The following is a 16,224-nucleotide window of genomic DNA, read 5'->3' as shown; positions in this document are numbered from 1 at the left end:
TGTAGTATATTATGTCAGATTAAGAAGTGAAAATCACTTTTGTGGTGTATGGTAAAACAGATTATATGTTGAATTCCTGGCCTAGTCATACTAAAAACATCACAATTGATACTAAGTACATGTAGTTACTCCAATAGGAAACAATGTATCTACTGTGGGTAATGGAGTGCCCCACTGTGGGCTGTTGCTTCTCTAATGATTCTGTAAAAAGGACAAGTAAAGAGGAAGTTCTTCTGATTGATGTAGAGTGCCTCATTGTTGGCTGTTGCTTCTCTGAGAAATCAGAAGTGAGGACAAGTAAAGAGGAGGGTCTACTGATTGATATAAACTACCTCACTGTTGGCTGTTGCTTCTCTGAGGATTCAGAAATAAGGACAAGTACATAGGGGGTTCTACTGATTGATGTAGAGTGGGATGTTGCCTCTTTGAAGAGTAGGAGGAAACTGCACTGGTTGAGGTAGAGTGTCTCATTGTTCAATGTTGCCTCTCTACCTATAATGTAACTTAACCTGTAAAGGGAATCACAGAAATTCTTGTTGGTCACATGACCAAAACAGAATGACATGGCACATTTCTACTTTATAAAAATAAGTACTTTGCTGGCATTTAGATGTTTCCTCTCTCAAATTAAAAAATAGAGCTTGTCAAATTGGACTTTTGAATATCCAAGGAGCTTATAGTATAGATAATTTCAGTCCTTAAACTAATTTTTTTAACCTGTATGTTGTAACATCTTATTAATCAGGTCAGTTTTTCTGGTCTAAGTATACATGTTTACTGTACATGTAAATGTTTCTGTTAGTGAATTCTATAAATCTATGAGCAACTCGGCGGGTATTTCTAGAAAAGCAGAGGACGCTTACCCTACCGGTGCACATGGTCCATGCTCCCACTTTTAGTGGAGTCCGAGTTGCTCATTTGCTTTTGTTACTTTGTATGTATGATTTTAGTAATTTCATGTTCTTTTTTTTGTGTATATCTGTTTTCCATGTCTGGTCTTTTGTTCCTGGATTACATTCTTTTGATTACTGCTATAATCTTGGTTCCCTTGATTACTCTTTCATTTTTTGTGCTTGTACCTATTCAGAACCATTGTTGTGGTTTTCAACTTTCTGGTTGTTACCCTGATATTGCCATTTTCTTTTGACTATTCGTTTTGATTACTGCCTATTACGTAGTAGAGTTCTTGTGTACTGAGTCTCAGTACAAAAGTGCTGAGATTTCTCCTGGCAATAGTGGCTGTTATCTGGGTAGCCCTCTGACATCCATGGCTGTGGTTAACCACACTTTGTGTTTCAACAGTCTTATCTACTTTCAAATTTCAATAATTAAGTTTCTGAGTAATAATTATTTATAATAGGAAGGTAGAACAGTTACAGAACATGTTGTCATTAGGGACCAGAACCTATTGTTAATAAAATTATAATATCTTCATCAAAATAGACATGCTTTAGGCCAAAGTATGAACAGCTGTTTGGGTTTAACTAAGATATTGTTGTCTTCATATTCATGTTAAGTACATCTCCTCATAAGAGACTGGCTGACATGTGAAATATTCAAATGTTTATAATTTAAATATGTCTGTATTTTCTGTCCTTTTATACACAGCTCACTTTGCTTGTCCTGGTTGTAGAATACATGTTTTTGTTTATAATTTTTCTCCTGTTTTTTTTTTTATTTCAGAAACTCTGAAAAAAGCATAGGGTGTGTTTATCATGTTATGTTGTCCTGTGCACTGTTTTACACATAACACACTATTTTTTTTTGTTTTCCAATAGATATGATGATGTTTTTTATTTCAGGTATATGTTTGGGTTGATACATTAATGTTTCTTTTTTAGGTATTGATTTTGGGTTGATACAATGATGTTTTCTATTTCAGGTCTAGGTTTGTGTTGATACATGGAAGTTTCTAACTCGGGTATTGATTTTGGGTTGATACTATGATTTTTTTTTCTAATTCAGGTGTAGGTTGGGTTGATAAGATGGTGCTTTCTATTTCAGGTCTAGGTTTGTGTTGATACATAGATGTTTCTAACTTGGGTTATGATTTTGGGTTGATACATTGATGTTTCTAACTCAGGTATTGATTTTGGGATGATATGATGATGTTGTCTGTTTCAGGTATAGGTGTTTGTGCTGTTTGTGTATCTGCTGCTATCAGTTTTTGCTGTAATATTACAACAGTTTGGTCGTTCTTCATGTTTTTTATGTCTCTACATTCACCACTCCCATTGAACTGCATTAATTCAGGTAAGATGACACATTTCTATGCACATTATCATTAAGTTAAGTAAATAAAGGGAAACTTGTTTAAAGACTGGAATTGATTAAAAGAATACATGATACTGTAAACTGTGAAATTTTGCACAAAGATTTTAAATGCAAATTTAAACTGTCACAAATATTTCTTCGAAGTTCATAACAGTACAATTTGATGAACAATTGTGAATCCAAAACTCCAAAAAAGAGCATAAAGCAGATTTTTAGCAGTAACCACGAGAAAAAGATGCTGCAAAAATTTCCCTGTTTACAGTAGATGTGAAGTATTGTCTTTGTTTTTTTATGTGTTACTGATTTTGTCTATGTGCAAAAGTATAATGTATCATTTTTGTGCAATCTTTTTACTTTTTAGCTCACCTGGCCGAAGGCCATGTGAGCTATTGCCATCACTTGGCGTCTGTCATCATCCATCGTCATTAACAATTTTTCAAAACTCTTCTCCTCTGAAACTACTTGACCAATTAGAACCAAACTTGGTATGAATGTTTCTTGGGGTATCCTGCATAGAAATGGTGTGGGGATTTTTGATCCGTCGAAAAACATGGCCGCCATTACTGAAAATAGAACATAGGGATCAGACAGTAGTTTTTTGCATATATCTCCAAAATGGTTAGGTATAGCCCATTTTGAAAGGAGTAAAAGTGTTCAGCATGATGAGATCTATCTACGGTCAAATTTTCATTTTAATCTATTAACCCATGTTTAAGTTATTGCCCTTTTTCAAAGTTTTTTGCTATTTTTAATGTTATTTCTTTCAAAAATCTTCTCCTCTAACACTATTTTACCAATTGAATCAAAACTCAATATAAGTGTCTCTTGGGATATCCTGCATAGAATTGAAGTGAGATTTTTTGATCTGTTGAAAAACATGGCCACCGTTACTAAAAATAGAACATAGGGGTCAGGCAGTAGTTTTTCGCATATATCTCCAAAACCGTTAGGTTTAGCTTAATTTTTTCAATTTCTGAAATGATCCTTATTTTTAGGACTACAAAAGTCTTCAGGCATAAAATTTGTCAGACGCCTTCTTATAATAGTTATTGCCCTTGATGGGACAATGATGTTTTTTTTTTTTTTTTTTTTACAGTTTTCAGCCAATGTCTTGAAAACTATGATAGATTTAGACTTTCATTTACTGAAATGATCCTTGTGATAAGTCCTATCAAAGTTTTCTTGAGTCAAAATTGTTGGACAACTTAATTAATTTATTGCCCTTGAAAGGCAAAATTCAACCAGGTGAGCGATTCAGGCTTCTGGGAGCATCTTGTTTCATTAGTGCAATAGCTACACTGTATGACTTTATTGATTATATAAGTAATACATTTCCATGCCTGTTATAAATGATTGTAGAGATTTATAATGGTTGTTTTGTTGACCTATTGGCACAAGGGTTCAAATTAGTGGCGGTCAAAGGTCAAGGAATCTCCACTTTTGAAACAAAATATACCTTGGTCCTGGACCTTCAATCCTATTAATAGATACTTGAAAGTGGATTTTTGAGTATCCCCTAGTGCACCATTGATTTGAAAAAGCTCTAGACCTTCTACTATTGAAGTAAATTTGAACCCCTGTTGGCATTTTATAAAGTGCCCTATCTTAACTTTTTATGTTTCTTTACATCAAAAATTCATTTTCTTATTATTAAAAAATTACATTTTTAGTGTCAAAACTTATATTGAAAAAAAAATAATTCTTTGAACTTACCAATTACTACAAATTTTACTCCAGCATAAAAGGTCCAACATCTTTATTTTCTGTATAGCTATCTGTTTGAAAATATATAACCAGCATGTACTTGGCGCCATAAATAGTTATAGATTTAAATTCATCGCATATTGGCATTAGTTTCAAAGTAAGACTTCCATATCAAAACTGTGCTATATATCTGTCAAGGTGACAATATTAGATATGTTGTTCTATATTCTATTTGTAATATTATTCTACAGGATTGATGTAAAGGTAGCAATGTAATTCTAATTATAAGAGGTTTTTTTTTCACAACACTATTAATGTACGGCATTATTGTTTAAAATTTCTTTAATTGTACACAAGAGTGTATATGAATATGGTTCTTGGCTAATAATATATATAATGAGAATAGGTATGATGAATATGTCAAGGAGACGACAACCCCACCTGGATGAAAATGTCAGCCCAAGGCCACCCATTGGTCTTCAATGAACGAGGAAACCCTCACACCACAGGACAGGCTGCAGTTAGCCCCAAAACATCATTATACAGAGATACAGCAAAAGAGTTGACCCAATATACTCTATAACATCAAAATAAACTAAAGGTGAAACCGAAACAAGACATATACAGTGTTCTAGGATTCCTATTTCCCGTTATCCAGGGCAAGTGAAATTTGAAAACTTCATATGCTGTAAGGATTTGTTTTGTTAGGAAAGTAGTCATTAACTGTGGGAAAGTTGATTTTATATGGATTTTTCCCAAGGAAACCTCAATTTCTGAAAGTCCTAGAATACTGCATACAGAGGCCAGTTATATGAATACTGTACAAGAAGCAGCCTTAGTTGTTAACCAAAGAAAAATTTGAGTAGCCGAAATAATTATTTTCAATTGCTAATAAAGATAAATCTATAATTGCTATTTTTGCCCATGACGTCACTGATGTAGTTGTTTGGTTTAAATCATTTTTCCACTCAAGATAATAAAATTAGATTTCCAACATTTATGATAGAGACTTGAGAAATAGTTTTAATAAAAAATTATCTGTAGGAAACACAATGTCTCCAACTAAATTGAAAAAAAAAAGAATTGTAAAATGGAGGAAAAATCATTGACACAGGCACAGATCCAAGGATGGGCATGCTGGACGTATGCCCCCCCCTTGATTTTTCACATATTTTACCCACCAATTTTTGTTAATTCTATTTAGGCCCCCCTAACCTGAGATCCTGTATCCTCCCCTGTCAATATATGGTGGTAAATCACTGGTTGAGAAAAGGAGACAGGACAAGTATCCTTCATATCTATTCTCACTATACAATGTGATTAAAGGATAACTGAGCTAGAACGGTATGTCACCTTTAGTCGTAATCGTGTAAAATGTCAACATTATTTTTGTTTACAGATTGTTCCTCAAATGGTACCTTCCTAAATGTCACAGACGAAACCTTATTGGAACAATCCTATTTTTAGTAAGCACCAATTATAGAAATATCATGATCAAAATAAATGTAGCTTAAGATACTATAAAAGTGTCGGGATGAAATGATGAATTATTTTGAGATAACATACATGTACCTTAAAGCAGGTATTTTCACCGAATGCTGAATTAGGTGTATTTTAGTGCTTTTTCTAAAAACATCAAAATTAATTCCACAAAACATTTGTTTAGGCTTATGTACTTAGTGTACCACTTTTCATTCTTAAAATTAAAAACTCCAACATTTTTTATATACCTTTTTTCTTCAAAATCACAAAATTTTACACCTGCCAAAAAACAGTCAAAGAGTAGAAGTAACATAATATATGTATAAGATATTTAGTATATGTAGTAAAAAAAGACAATATTTTTTAACTGTAAAGGTCGAGTTGACTTAAAATTAGGGGCATTTAATCAAAAGGAATACAAAATGAATATTATAATTTTTTTTTATAATTTCAATGCATTGGGTGTAAAATTTACAGATGATAGCCTGAAACCAAAGTATGATCTAATGGCTTTTAGTAGAAACCACTTCCCTCTAGTCTTACAGAATGAAACAACAGGGTTTGGTCATTTTCTTTTATCTTTTGCAGTAAATCAGTATTGAACATATCAGACAATTTACAGACCATTGGGACTGTACAGTGGAGATTATTGCTTGTCTTGTTGCTGGCCTGGGCCATGGTCTATTTTATTATCATCAGAGGTCCACAGTCCATTGGCAAGGTATGTATAGTCTAACAGAATTGAATTATGGGGAGCACAGAAGACTAATGCTTGTCTTATTTCTGGCTCAGCCATGGTCAATCTTATTTATATAAGTTTTTGTACAGTCAAACTGTCTGAAGAGAATGATTGGAAACATGGAGTGCTACTTTTTTGCCTGGACCATGTTCGATAATTTTAATTGGCTTTTCTTTGGTCACATGACAGCCACTGATTAGTTATTACACCTGACTTCTTCTGAATACTATAAGTGATTACTGGTAATATTAAAGTATTTCAAATTTTCCCTACAGTTTGTATCAGTAATATTTACCAGCTTTTTTTGTTTAAAACATCATTTGATATTTACATCTCCAACCTATTTACTCCTGTAAACATGACTTTTTCTGATATTAAGACTATTTCATTTTCCCTTTATTCATAAAAATTGAGTGTTATTTTTGACACAAAACTTTCCTGTGTACCAAGCATATATTGTAATAATTCTGTAAGAAGATTATTGAAATAAATATTTTTTCTGACTTTGTTATATTTACACCAGGCTGAAATCAATAGGAGAAAGTTTGATCTTCTTTCTACATGATTAGGTATTTGTTTCATTAGCAAACATAAATGTTCGTTTTGCTCTTAAACCAAATGACTGCAGTGAACCAACTTATTTTCAAAAGCAATTTATTATTTTTAGCTCATGTGGCCAAAGGCTGTGTGAGCTATTGCCATCACTTGGCGTCCGTCGTTGTCAATGTCCATCTGTTAACAATTTTTCAAAACTCTCATTCTCTGACACCACAAGACCAATTGGAATCAAACATGGTATGAATGTTCCTTTGGGTATCCTGCATAGAACTGATGTGGGGAGTTTTGATCCATCAAAAAACATGGCTGCTGTCACTAAAAATATAACATAGGGGTCAGACAGTAATTTTTCACTTATATCTCCAAAACCATTAGTTTAGTAACAGTTTTCAGCCAATATCTTGAAAACTTTAATAGATAGAAAGAAACTCTCTATTGCTGAAATGATCCTTATGATAAGTCCTACCAAAGTCTTCTTGAGTCAAAATTTTTGGACAACTCTTGGCAGGTGAGTGATTCAGGCTCCTTGGAGCCTCTTGTTGTAATTTTGGAAGTAAGAAAAATACTGAAAGTAAATTGCCGCATATAAGTCTCTTTGTATTAGAATACTCATTTTTCATATATATGGAATGCAAGCATTTTTAGCAAGTTTTGAATGGGACATAACCCACCAACACCTGGTTGGTGGTCTCATTTGGGAAAGGAAGAATAATGAACATTTTTTCTGTTAAACTTAAAATATTTACACTTTGTTAAGTAGCTAAATGGTTAAAAATGAATTTTTCAAAAGTGACCAAGTATTTTCTGCAGCTACAATAAGTCAAATATTTAGAATGTTCGCAAAAATAGTCCTACGCAGAAATTACCTCCTGTTCCTCATAGCGCTATGAAAAAAATTCTCATTTTATTTCAAAAATTAAAACTATTTCTGAAAGGAAAAAGATTTCTGTACATTTTATAAGTGCATTTTTCTTCTTGTGCTGTAAAAGCCTAATCTCCACCCCAATATTGTGAAAACACTGGGATTTCCCATGCCATTTATAGTCTGGGATTGCATGCCTACCTGTGGGCTTTGCTTCTTTGAGCTAGTGCAATAAAGACCAGGTTCAGTATAGTAGACCCTTCACTTCTGGTGACCATTACTACACTGCAAGTCTGCTAACCCTACATGCCGTTCTGAGGATTGTGAGCTGATATATGTAGAATCATGGTGATATATAGTCCTCTGCAGGTTAAAGTTGAGGTAAAGTCCAGAGAAGCCACTGAATGTTGTGAAATTAGCATTGAAGCTTCTGGGAAGTGGAATTAGTGGTTTCTAGCCTAGAGTTAACATGATATTAAATAGTCACAAAATTGGACTGACATTCTAAACCAAAAAAATACAAATATATTCACAAAAAAAATAGTTTGGTTTATGTAATTAGGGCTCTGTCAAGTTTAACTTTGTCTTGATTAAGAAAATTTAGCATTTCTGGAAGTAATATAATTTACAGTAACCCACTGTACTTTAGATGTACATGGATTATCTCTTGGATCTGTGAATAACTTTGTAATACATTGAAACCTGATAATACAGAACCACTTTTGAACTTAAAAATGTTTTGGTTAATACATGAGTTGGTCAAAAATACATTTAAGGAGGTAGACCTAGGGTAAGGGACACAACTCTTACTAAATACTGGAACATTTGTATTCAGCATTTTACATCAATCTCATGTAAGCATCTAAGTAACTTGAATTGATTTCATTCTGTTTAAAGGAAAGCTGTATATACTTTGGTAAAATTGAATATGATACAAACATGACACTGATTTCAAGAGTTATGTCCCTTGCCCTAGGTCTACCTCCTTAATTTTTTATAAAGGGACTTTATAAAGTGTTTGGTTTAGACAGGTTTTTCTGTAATGTCTATGTTAGGATTTCATGTGATGACTTCTGTTACACCATCTGATTTGCTTTTATGTTCAAGTGAATCGAAAGGCTGTTATACTTTGTAATGTTTTTGATTTTTCCCTATTTTTTATCATTTCTTGATGAGGACACATCAGAGATAATGGGACAACTGGTTGACTCAAAATCAGAATAGTGTGTCAAAGTGAAGTGAAGTGTACTCACTAATTGTTGCTTCTGCAAGCTAGCACAGTATAACTCCCACTCACTTTGTCAGACTAGTTCAAAGCAGGGTCAGTTGGTAAAATGCTCTCTTCCTGAAATACATGAAATATATTCAATAGGATGTGAAACCACAATCAATCAATCAATCAATCAATCAATCAATCAATCAATCAATCAATTAATCAATCTTGATCAAGAATTTTAAGTCAGGGTTGTTGATCTGTTCAAATGCAGAAATTCTTGAAGAATTCTTTTGTATCTCATATTTTGTTAGCTTCCTTTCAATATACAACAACTTTTAGATGAGATCTATATGATTCATTGCCTCATGTAGTGTCAATTTACCTAAGAAGCTGGGGCTGCCATAGTTCTCAGAATTGAGCATTGATAGCTAGAGTAAAACTTTAACTCATTACAGCTCATACAATGATGATGTTCAAGGGATAGAATTAGAATTTCTATCAGACACTACTTTTAAATACCTATGGAAAAATGGGAAGTTCTAATTTCCTTGTCTATTTCTTCGTCATGTGTTTTATCAACATTATTCCCTGAACATCATTATTGTATGCATTGTAATGTTGTAGGTTTATTTTTCTAGTTTCAGTAAATTCCTGATGAGTTTCATGCAGAATCTGTTTACATTTCTTTTAATTTCTATTTTAGGTGGCATACATATCATTCCCTCTACCAGTGATATTTCTGATTGCCATTCTAGTACAGACATGTTTTGAGGATGGTGCCATCAGAGGTATTAAAATCTTCCTCAACCTCCATTGGCAATCACTAGGTAATCTCAAGGTGACTATGGATTTTTTACTCTATTTTTTAACAGTCATATTAATTTAGGTAACCTTTGTTATTAATTTGTAAGAGGCTTTACTGTATATTAATCATGTCTGTCAGTTTTTCTAGGGCAAGGTTAGTTTTTGTACTGGTATTTCATCAAGTTAAGATACTGGATAGAGCAGTTTTGTTTGTATATTAGTATGCATTAAACACCCACCATAGGACAAATGATACTGGTACCGCTGTCCTCCTGTCTGTCCATCTGTTACTCAATAGTTAATTAAGGCTTATCAAAAACAGTTTAAAGAATTAAGATAATATTTTTGTCTTAGGAGAAGGCAACTTCTGTTTGTTTTCTGAATATTATATCTGCAGTTTTGGGCATAAATGAATCACCTTGTCAGTCTGTCCATTTTCTGTCTCTCCTAAACTGTTCCATTGAGTTTGATGAAAACTTTATGTGAAGGTTGGGCCTACAGTAAAGCTTGTGTGTAGAATGCAGTAATTAGTTTTAAAAATGTGTAATTGAATTTGTTCTTGAAAAAGTAATGGAATTTTCAATGGTTAGTATATCATGGGAAATCACTTCACTCTTTGACTGTAATAAAACTTGATAAAGTTCCCCCAAGTCAATGTCTCTAAGGATTTGACAATTTATTGGACAAATTAAAACCAAAAATAGATACTAATGTAGTCCTATTTTATCCTTTTTCAAACAAAAGAAACACCCATTTATAGGTTTTTGCTCTTCATTACCGTATAAAAGTATCAATTTACTGCTTGTTTTTTTTTGTTATTATTTTATATGATTATTTAGGAAATAAACTTCGGATTTCAGATCCTTATTTTTCTTTACATTTTGTTTTGATAACTATAGTTATGACCAATGTGATAAATTATACCCACACTCATCGAGTGGAATTAATTTGTTTATCAATCTGTCTGTCTGAATTTCATCACAATTATCTCTGCTCCAAATGGAAAGATTGATTTCAAATTTGGTGTGTGGCTTCATAAAGATAGGGTATACATGGTTGCTCTTTGATTCCAACTTCCTGTATCAGTGAGGGGATGCCTAGCATGATAAAATGTGCAACTTCATGTTTAAATTGAATGATAAACTAGGTGATCAAGTAAAATATTCCCTCAAGTTAAACATTCCTTGAGTATTCTCTTGTTTTAAGTTTAACATTTTCTGACTATTTTCTCTTGTTCAAATTTAACATTTCCTGACTATTTTGTCCTGTTCAAGTGAAACATTTCCTGACTATTTTTTCCTGTTCAAATTTAACATTTCCTGACTATTTTCTCCTGTTAAAAGTGAACCATTTCCTGCCTATTTTCTCTTGTTCTATGGTATGAGAAATTCAAACACTTTTGTTTTTTTACTTTACGTCTTTTAAATCTGAACTTTAAAAATTTAAATTTGGTATGCAGTTTCAGTTTCGTGGTTTGTAACCTTGTAGCTCTTGCAGAAACAATTCAATATTTGATATGCAGCTTCAGATTGTACCATATGTAAGCTTTAGGCCCTGTGGTACTCAACTTCTTGCATGTTGTAAGTTTTTGTTGCTTTGCGATTTTCATAAATTTTCTTCCGTAAACCTCTCCAATCCTTTGTTATAATGGACAATTCATTGGGAAAATTGGGAATTAGGTGTGAATCTTCTGTATGATTTATTATATATGTATTGTGTTTGATACTTTTGTCTCGCCACATCTAGCTGTTAAATAAGGACGGAACATCACTAACATTCTACATACCATATTCTTTGTGTATTCTATGTATCTGTGTAAACCCTGCACCTCCTTCTTGGCAATTTTTATTAGCAAAAAAAATTAAGGTCTCACTAACCACTTCTGGGTCAAATGGCCACCCCCTATGTAGTACCAAAAACACACTGAACCTAGAAGAATGCATTGTAAGTGCATTATTTGTGTGTATTCTGATCAAAAGTAGTCAAATTAAAGCTGAGAATATGTACTTTAAAACCATATATGTAATTTGCTACAAAAGTGTATGAATATTGTTTACATGTGTGAGTAATTTGCCTCCATGCTGTCAGTTAGCAGAAAAGGTAAAAATGTTGATTTTCAGTATTTTTCATTTAAGTTAATTTTGTGAAGAATTTCTATGGTCAACATGCCATTAAAATAATGATTTATAAAGCCTTATTTTCCAGGATTGACACTGGTATGCAACTTTAAGATGTTATTTGTCCTGGGAATTCGCAATAAAACATTGAAATTACTTGTTTAACATATAAAGTAATGGAAACGTTAGAAGTGGTTAGTGGAACCTAAGTTTCCTTGTAAACACACATTGGGAAGCCAGGAAAATTCACCATCAGAAGACTACTTTGATAGGAAAGGGTGTCATTGCATATCTGTTCATTGTTAATCTTTTGAATGTAGTAATTTTTGTATGTTTACATACATTATCAGCCATTAAAAAACTATGATGTAGACCCTCTGAAAATTGAATGGCTCAAAATCATTCTGTTGTGAAGTAATTGAAAATGATTGTTTGAAATTTAAATGCATGTGTCATAGGAAGTTTCATATAACCCTGTTGGGTGAGATAATTTTCACCCATTACAGAGTTAATATTTGAGTACAAGTAGCTCTGTCCCTCATAGTCAAACCTAGTCATTTATTTAAATTTTAGAGGGTAAGAGTCTGCCATGTCTTATGGACACAAATGTTTATTTTGACATAGTGATCTAGTTTATGCCCAGTTTCCGACTAAAATACTTTATACTTTGTCTTTAATTTTTATACATGTATCTGTTTGTGAACACAATTTTCAGAGAAAACAATATTGGGAAACCCTTATAAAAAATAATCTTTCCTGACATCAGCATGACAGTGACTGTAAAAGACACTACTCTCTTGGTGCACAAAGGTCATAAACTTAAGTCAATGATTGTTGAATTAATGTTTTTCAGTATGATAGATTTACATTGTCATATTCTAAGAGTAATCAAGGGAACCAAGGTTATAGAGTAATCAAAAGAATGTAATCCAGGGACAAAGACCAGACATGGAAAACAGACATACACAACAAAGAACATAAAGTAACTAAAATCATACATACAAAGTAAAAAAAGCAAATGAGCAACTCGGACTCCACTAAAAACTGGGAGCATTGACCAGGTGCACCGGTAGGGTAAGGGTCCTCTGCTTTTCTAGAAACACCTGCCGAGTTGCTCATAAAAAGTCAAGTCCGGGGTAGACAAACAAGGAAAGGAAAACTATGACGCGTTGAATAAATCAGTTTTCATGGTGCTGATGGTTACGCTATAACGATCCACGAGTTCATGATGACGACCATAAAACTTCTGTAGTGATGACTTCAATCTTCTAGCAACATAACCCTGTTCCAGAAGCCTATTTGTTAGAGTTCTAGCATGATACAAAAAGTCTGCATAGTTTTGGCAAGCTCTGGCATAACGTATGAGTTGTGATATGAACACTCCTTATGCAGGAGCCGAAGGGATGTTGCCACAGATGAAAGGAAAATTGACAATTCTGACTATTGTCTCTGTTTCAGTATGATAGATTTGGGTTGTCATATGTTCTAACTGTTGTCTCTGAATCAGTATGATATATTTGGGTTGTCATATGTTTAACTATTGTCTCTTCTTCAATACTGAAAGCATTGTTAAGCGGTTTTAATTGTTTTTGGTAAAGTTAAAATACATTAAATGCATATGTGTATAAATTACTGACACTTTTAACCTTTTAAGTTTAATATACATATCTGTTTGGTCAATTATCTACACCCATATAAATCAATAATTGATTTCCATCAACCAAAAAGTTATTTATTAGAAATATTCCAGATTTTCTTCAAAAGAGGCCATCCTCATTTAGAAGTTTGTAGAACATAGGTATTGTTTGGATTTTTGTAGAATGAGTATGCTCCAAGAACTAAAATTTGTATCAGTCTACCACACATACAAACTCTTATAACCTCCATTTCTGTAGAGTTAAGAGTCTGTTCTTTCGAATATCCAGCCAGAATATGACCACCGACTATATCTGGTCTGTATCTACACTCAGTTTTAAGTCGGCAATAATAAAAGCAATGCCAAATACAGTGTATGAATGTTGTACATGTATATACCATGAGAGTTGTCTGAAATCTGATCGAAAAAAAAAGACAGGGATTAAACTGATTGGTGATTGATGACCGATCACAATTTTTGTTGCAATGACCGATTCTGGTACTGTATCAGGCCAAAGGGTGTGACAACCCTAATCAATGACTTTTAATTTCTGGTCCAATTTTGATTTTTGATTCCTTATGAAAATCTCTGCCTATATTTTTCAAGCAGATTTGAGATATCTTTTAGGGCGTTTTAGTTACAATGAGCTGAAGTGGGACACACCTAAAAAATCACCTTTTTTTTATTTGGTTGCATTTTTCTATCAAATTTACATCTCTAAGGTCTTATGTTAATTATTACAATATTTCATTCCTATTTTGAAGTGAGAGTAGACTTGATACTGATGTAAAACTAGTATTATACTAAATCAGCATTTTAAGTAAATGATCATGTAAAAGGGATTCTATATTCTTTCAATAAAGTTTTAATAATTATTTTGTTTTGAGAAAATAAGTATTTTTTTTCCCCACTGATTATTTTTAAAGTGTCTCCTATAAGTAAAGGGAAAAATGTTTCACTAAATGTGTAGTGCTGTAAAAAGTTTTGAGGTTTAATTCCATTAACTTTTCTTAAGGAATGACTGTTATATTTTTTTGGTCTGTGAAGCAGGTATTTAAAAGTGTGCACCACAGCCTTTTAGGTTATTTCAAATAGACCGAAAAAATATAACAGTCATTCTTAGTAAATCATTTTAAAAGTTTGATGACATCATAGTCATTACAAAATTTGGTCTGTGAGATGATAAACAAAATTCTTAATTCAATCAGAAACCGTATTACCTCTGAAATTGAAATAAATGAAAAGCAGGACGGTGCCTCATGGTATATTGATTTGTGGATGTCATTTTCAAATCCTTGTACAAAAATAGCAATCCTGTTTCCTCTGCTTCAACTTACAGACTAGTTTGTTCCCATATAAATGACAGTTTACTTTTAAGTACCAAAATATTGTTTTTTGGTTGTCAACAGAGCAGTCCAGCCGCTAGTTGGACATACTCTAAGTTCTTTGGTCAGGTATCCTTAAGCTCTCATTTGACTATCTCCATCTACTCACAGACATTCTAACGGAACCCCCATAAGGGGCAGTTGTGTGAGATCTGTTAGGATAGTCAAAACTAAAAATCCCTACAGAAGACAGCTCTTTCAAGTCATATTACCATGCAAATGAGCATTACCAAGATATCAATTTGGTGCTTAAAAACATTGTAAACAACTTTTTTGTTCAAAGTTTGTATTGAAACAGGCAAAAGTCAATGGTTATAGGAGATATGGAAAGTGCTATTTTTTTCAACTTTTTTTTGTTTTTTTCAATGTAAGTCTTATGTGATCTCTATAGATTGATGTCAGACAAATGGATTTTCTCAGACAATGATGGCTAAGGTTGGCTCCATTAAATGTAGTTCTCATTTTTTAGTCTTATTTATTTTTTTTAGTGCTAAAGTTTATTGTGCAAGCTGTAATTCCTTTTGTATTGGAAAGCATTTTATGATATGATTTAAAAATATATTTTGTACTGCACCAGACTTATCTTTGTTTATTTTCAATAAGTTTAGAAAAAAATAACATTTGCAATCCTTTATTATAATGGACAATTCGTAGGGAAGCTTAGGTCTGAATCTTCTGTATGATTTATTGTATTGTATTTGACAAGTAAATCATTTTAAAAGTTTGATGACATTATAGTCATTACAAAATTTGGTCTATGAGATGATAAACAAAATTTTTAATCCAGTCAGAAACTGTATTACCTCTGAAATTAAAATAAATGAAAAGCAGGACAGTGCCTCATCGTATATTGGTTTGTGGATGTCATTTTCAAATCCTTGTACAAAAAATAGCAATCCTGTTTCCTCTGCTACAACTCCGGTATTAATGTTAACTATTATTAACTATTTTATCATTATTGTTTTTTTAATTCTTTTTTTGAAAATTATGTTGTCTTCATACAAGTACCAAAAATAATTGTTTTGGTGGCTTCATTTGCAGATCTATTGAGGTTCCAGGGATAGGAGTCCACATTTTGTTGGAAATTTTGATGAAGTTAGATTAAAAATAAGGGCAAAAATTAGCAAGTAATAGCACCCCCCCCCCCCCATTTCAAAATATTTTGATCCAGCCTTAGGCCTGTGGCATCATCATATTTAAGGATTTATTACAATATTGAACCCATCATACATAAAGATTTCTTATCAGGAAAACATTAACAGGACTGTTCTTGCAGGATACTTACAGACTAGTTTGTTCCCATATAAATGAAAACATCTTTGTGGCCTTTTGTTTACTTAAAATTATTCTACATACATGTACAGTACAAATGTACATGTAGATACAGTAAGTGGAATAAAGTGTAGTCAAATAAATTTTATTATACTTATTTCTATGAGGGTGGCTG

The 16,224-nt window shown here is 32.7% G+C and overlaps 1 protein-coding gene across 4 annotated transcripts in view; it reads left to right on the top strand.

Annotated features, from left to right (window-relative positions):
- LOC148604320 (uncharacterized) overlaps nucleotides 1-16,224 on the top strand; it is a 114,415-nt gene that overhangs the window by 44,502 nt on the left and 53,689 nt on the right. For all 4 annotated transcript variants that reach the window (XM_088547846.1, XM_088547847.1, XM_088547849.1 and 1 more), the window contains 4 exons: nucleotides 2,125-2,253; nucleotides 5,378-5,444; nucleotides 6,049-6,181; nucleotides 9,539-9,673. In XM_088547846.1, the coding sequence (XP_088403972.1) occupies nucleotides 2,125-2,253; nucleotides 5,378-5,444; nucleotides 6,049-6,181; nucleotides 9,539-9,673 (464 nt within the window). The remainder of the gene's footprint in view (nucleotides 1-2,124; nucleotides 2,254-5,377; nucleotides 5,445-6,048; nucleotides 6,182-9,538; nucleotides 9,674-16,224) is intronic.

This window comes from Perna viridis, chromosome 10 (genome assembly GCF_037379345.1).
Source record: "Perna viridis isolate PV_CMFRI_1.1 ecotype Kerala chromosome 10, ASM3737934v1, whole genome shotgun sequence".
NCBI lineage: Eukaryota > Metazoa > Mollusca > Bivalvia > Mytilida > Mytilidae > Perna > Perna viridis.
Note: the sequence above shows the minus strand (reverse complement) of the source record. Positions and strands in the feature narration are given on the sequence as shown.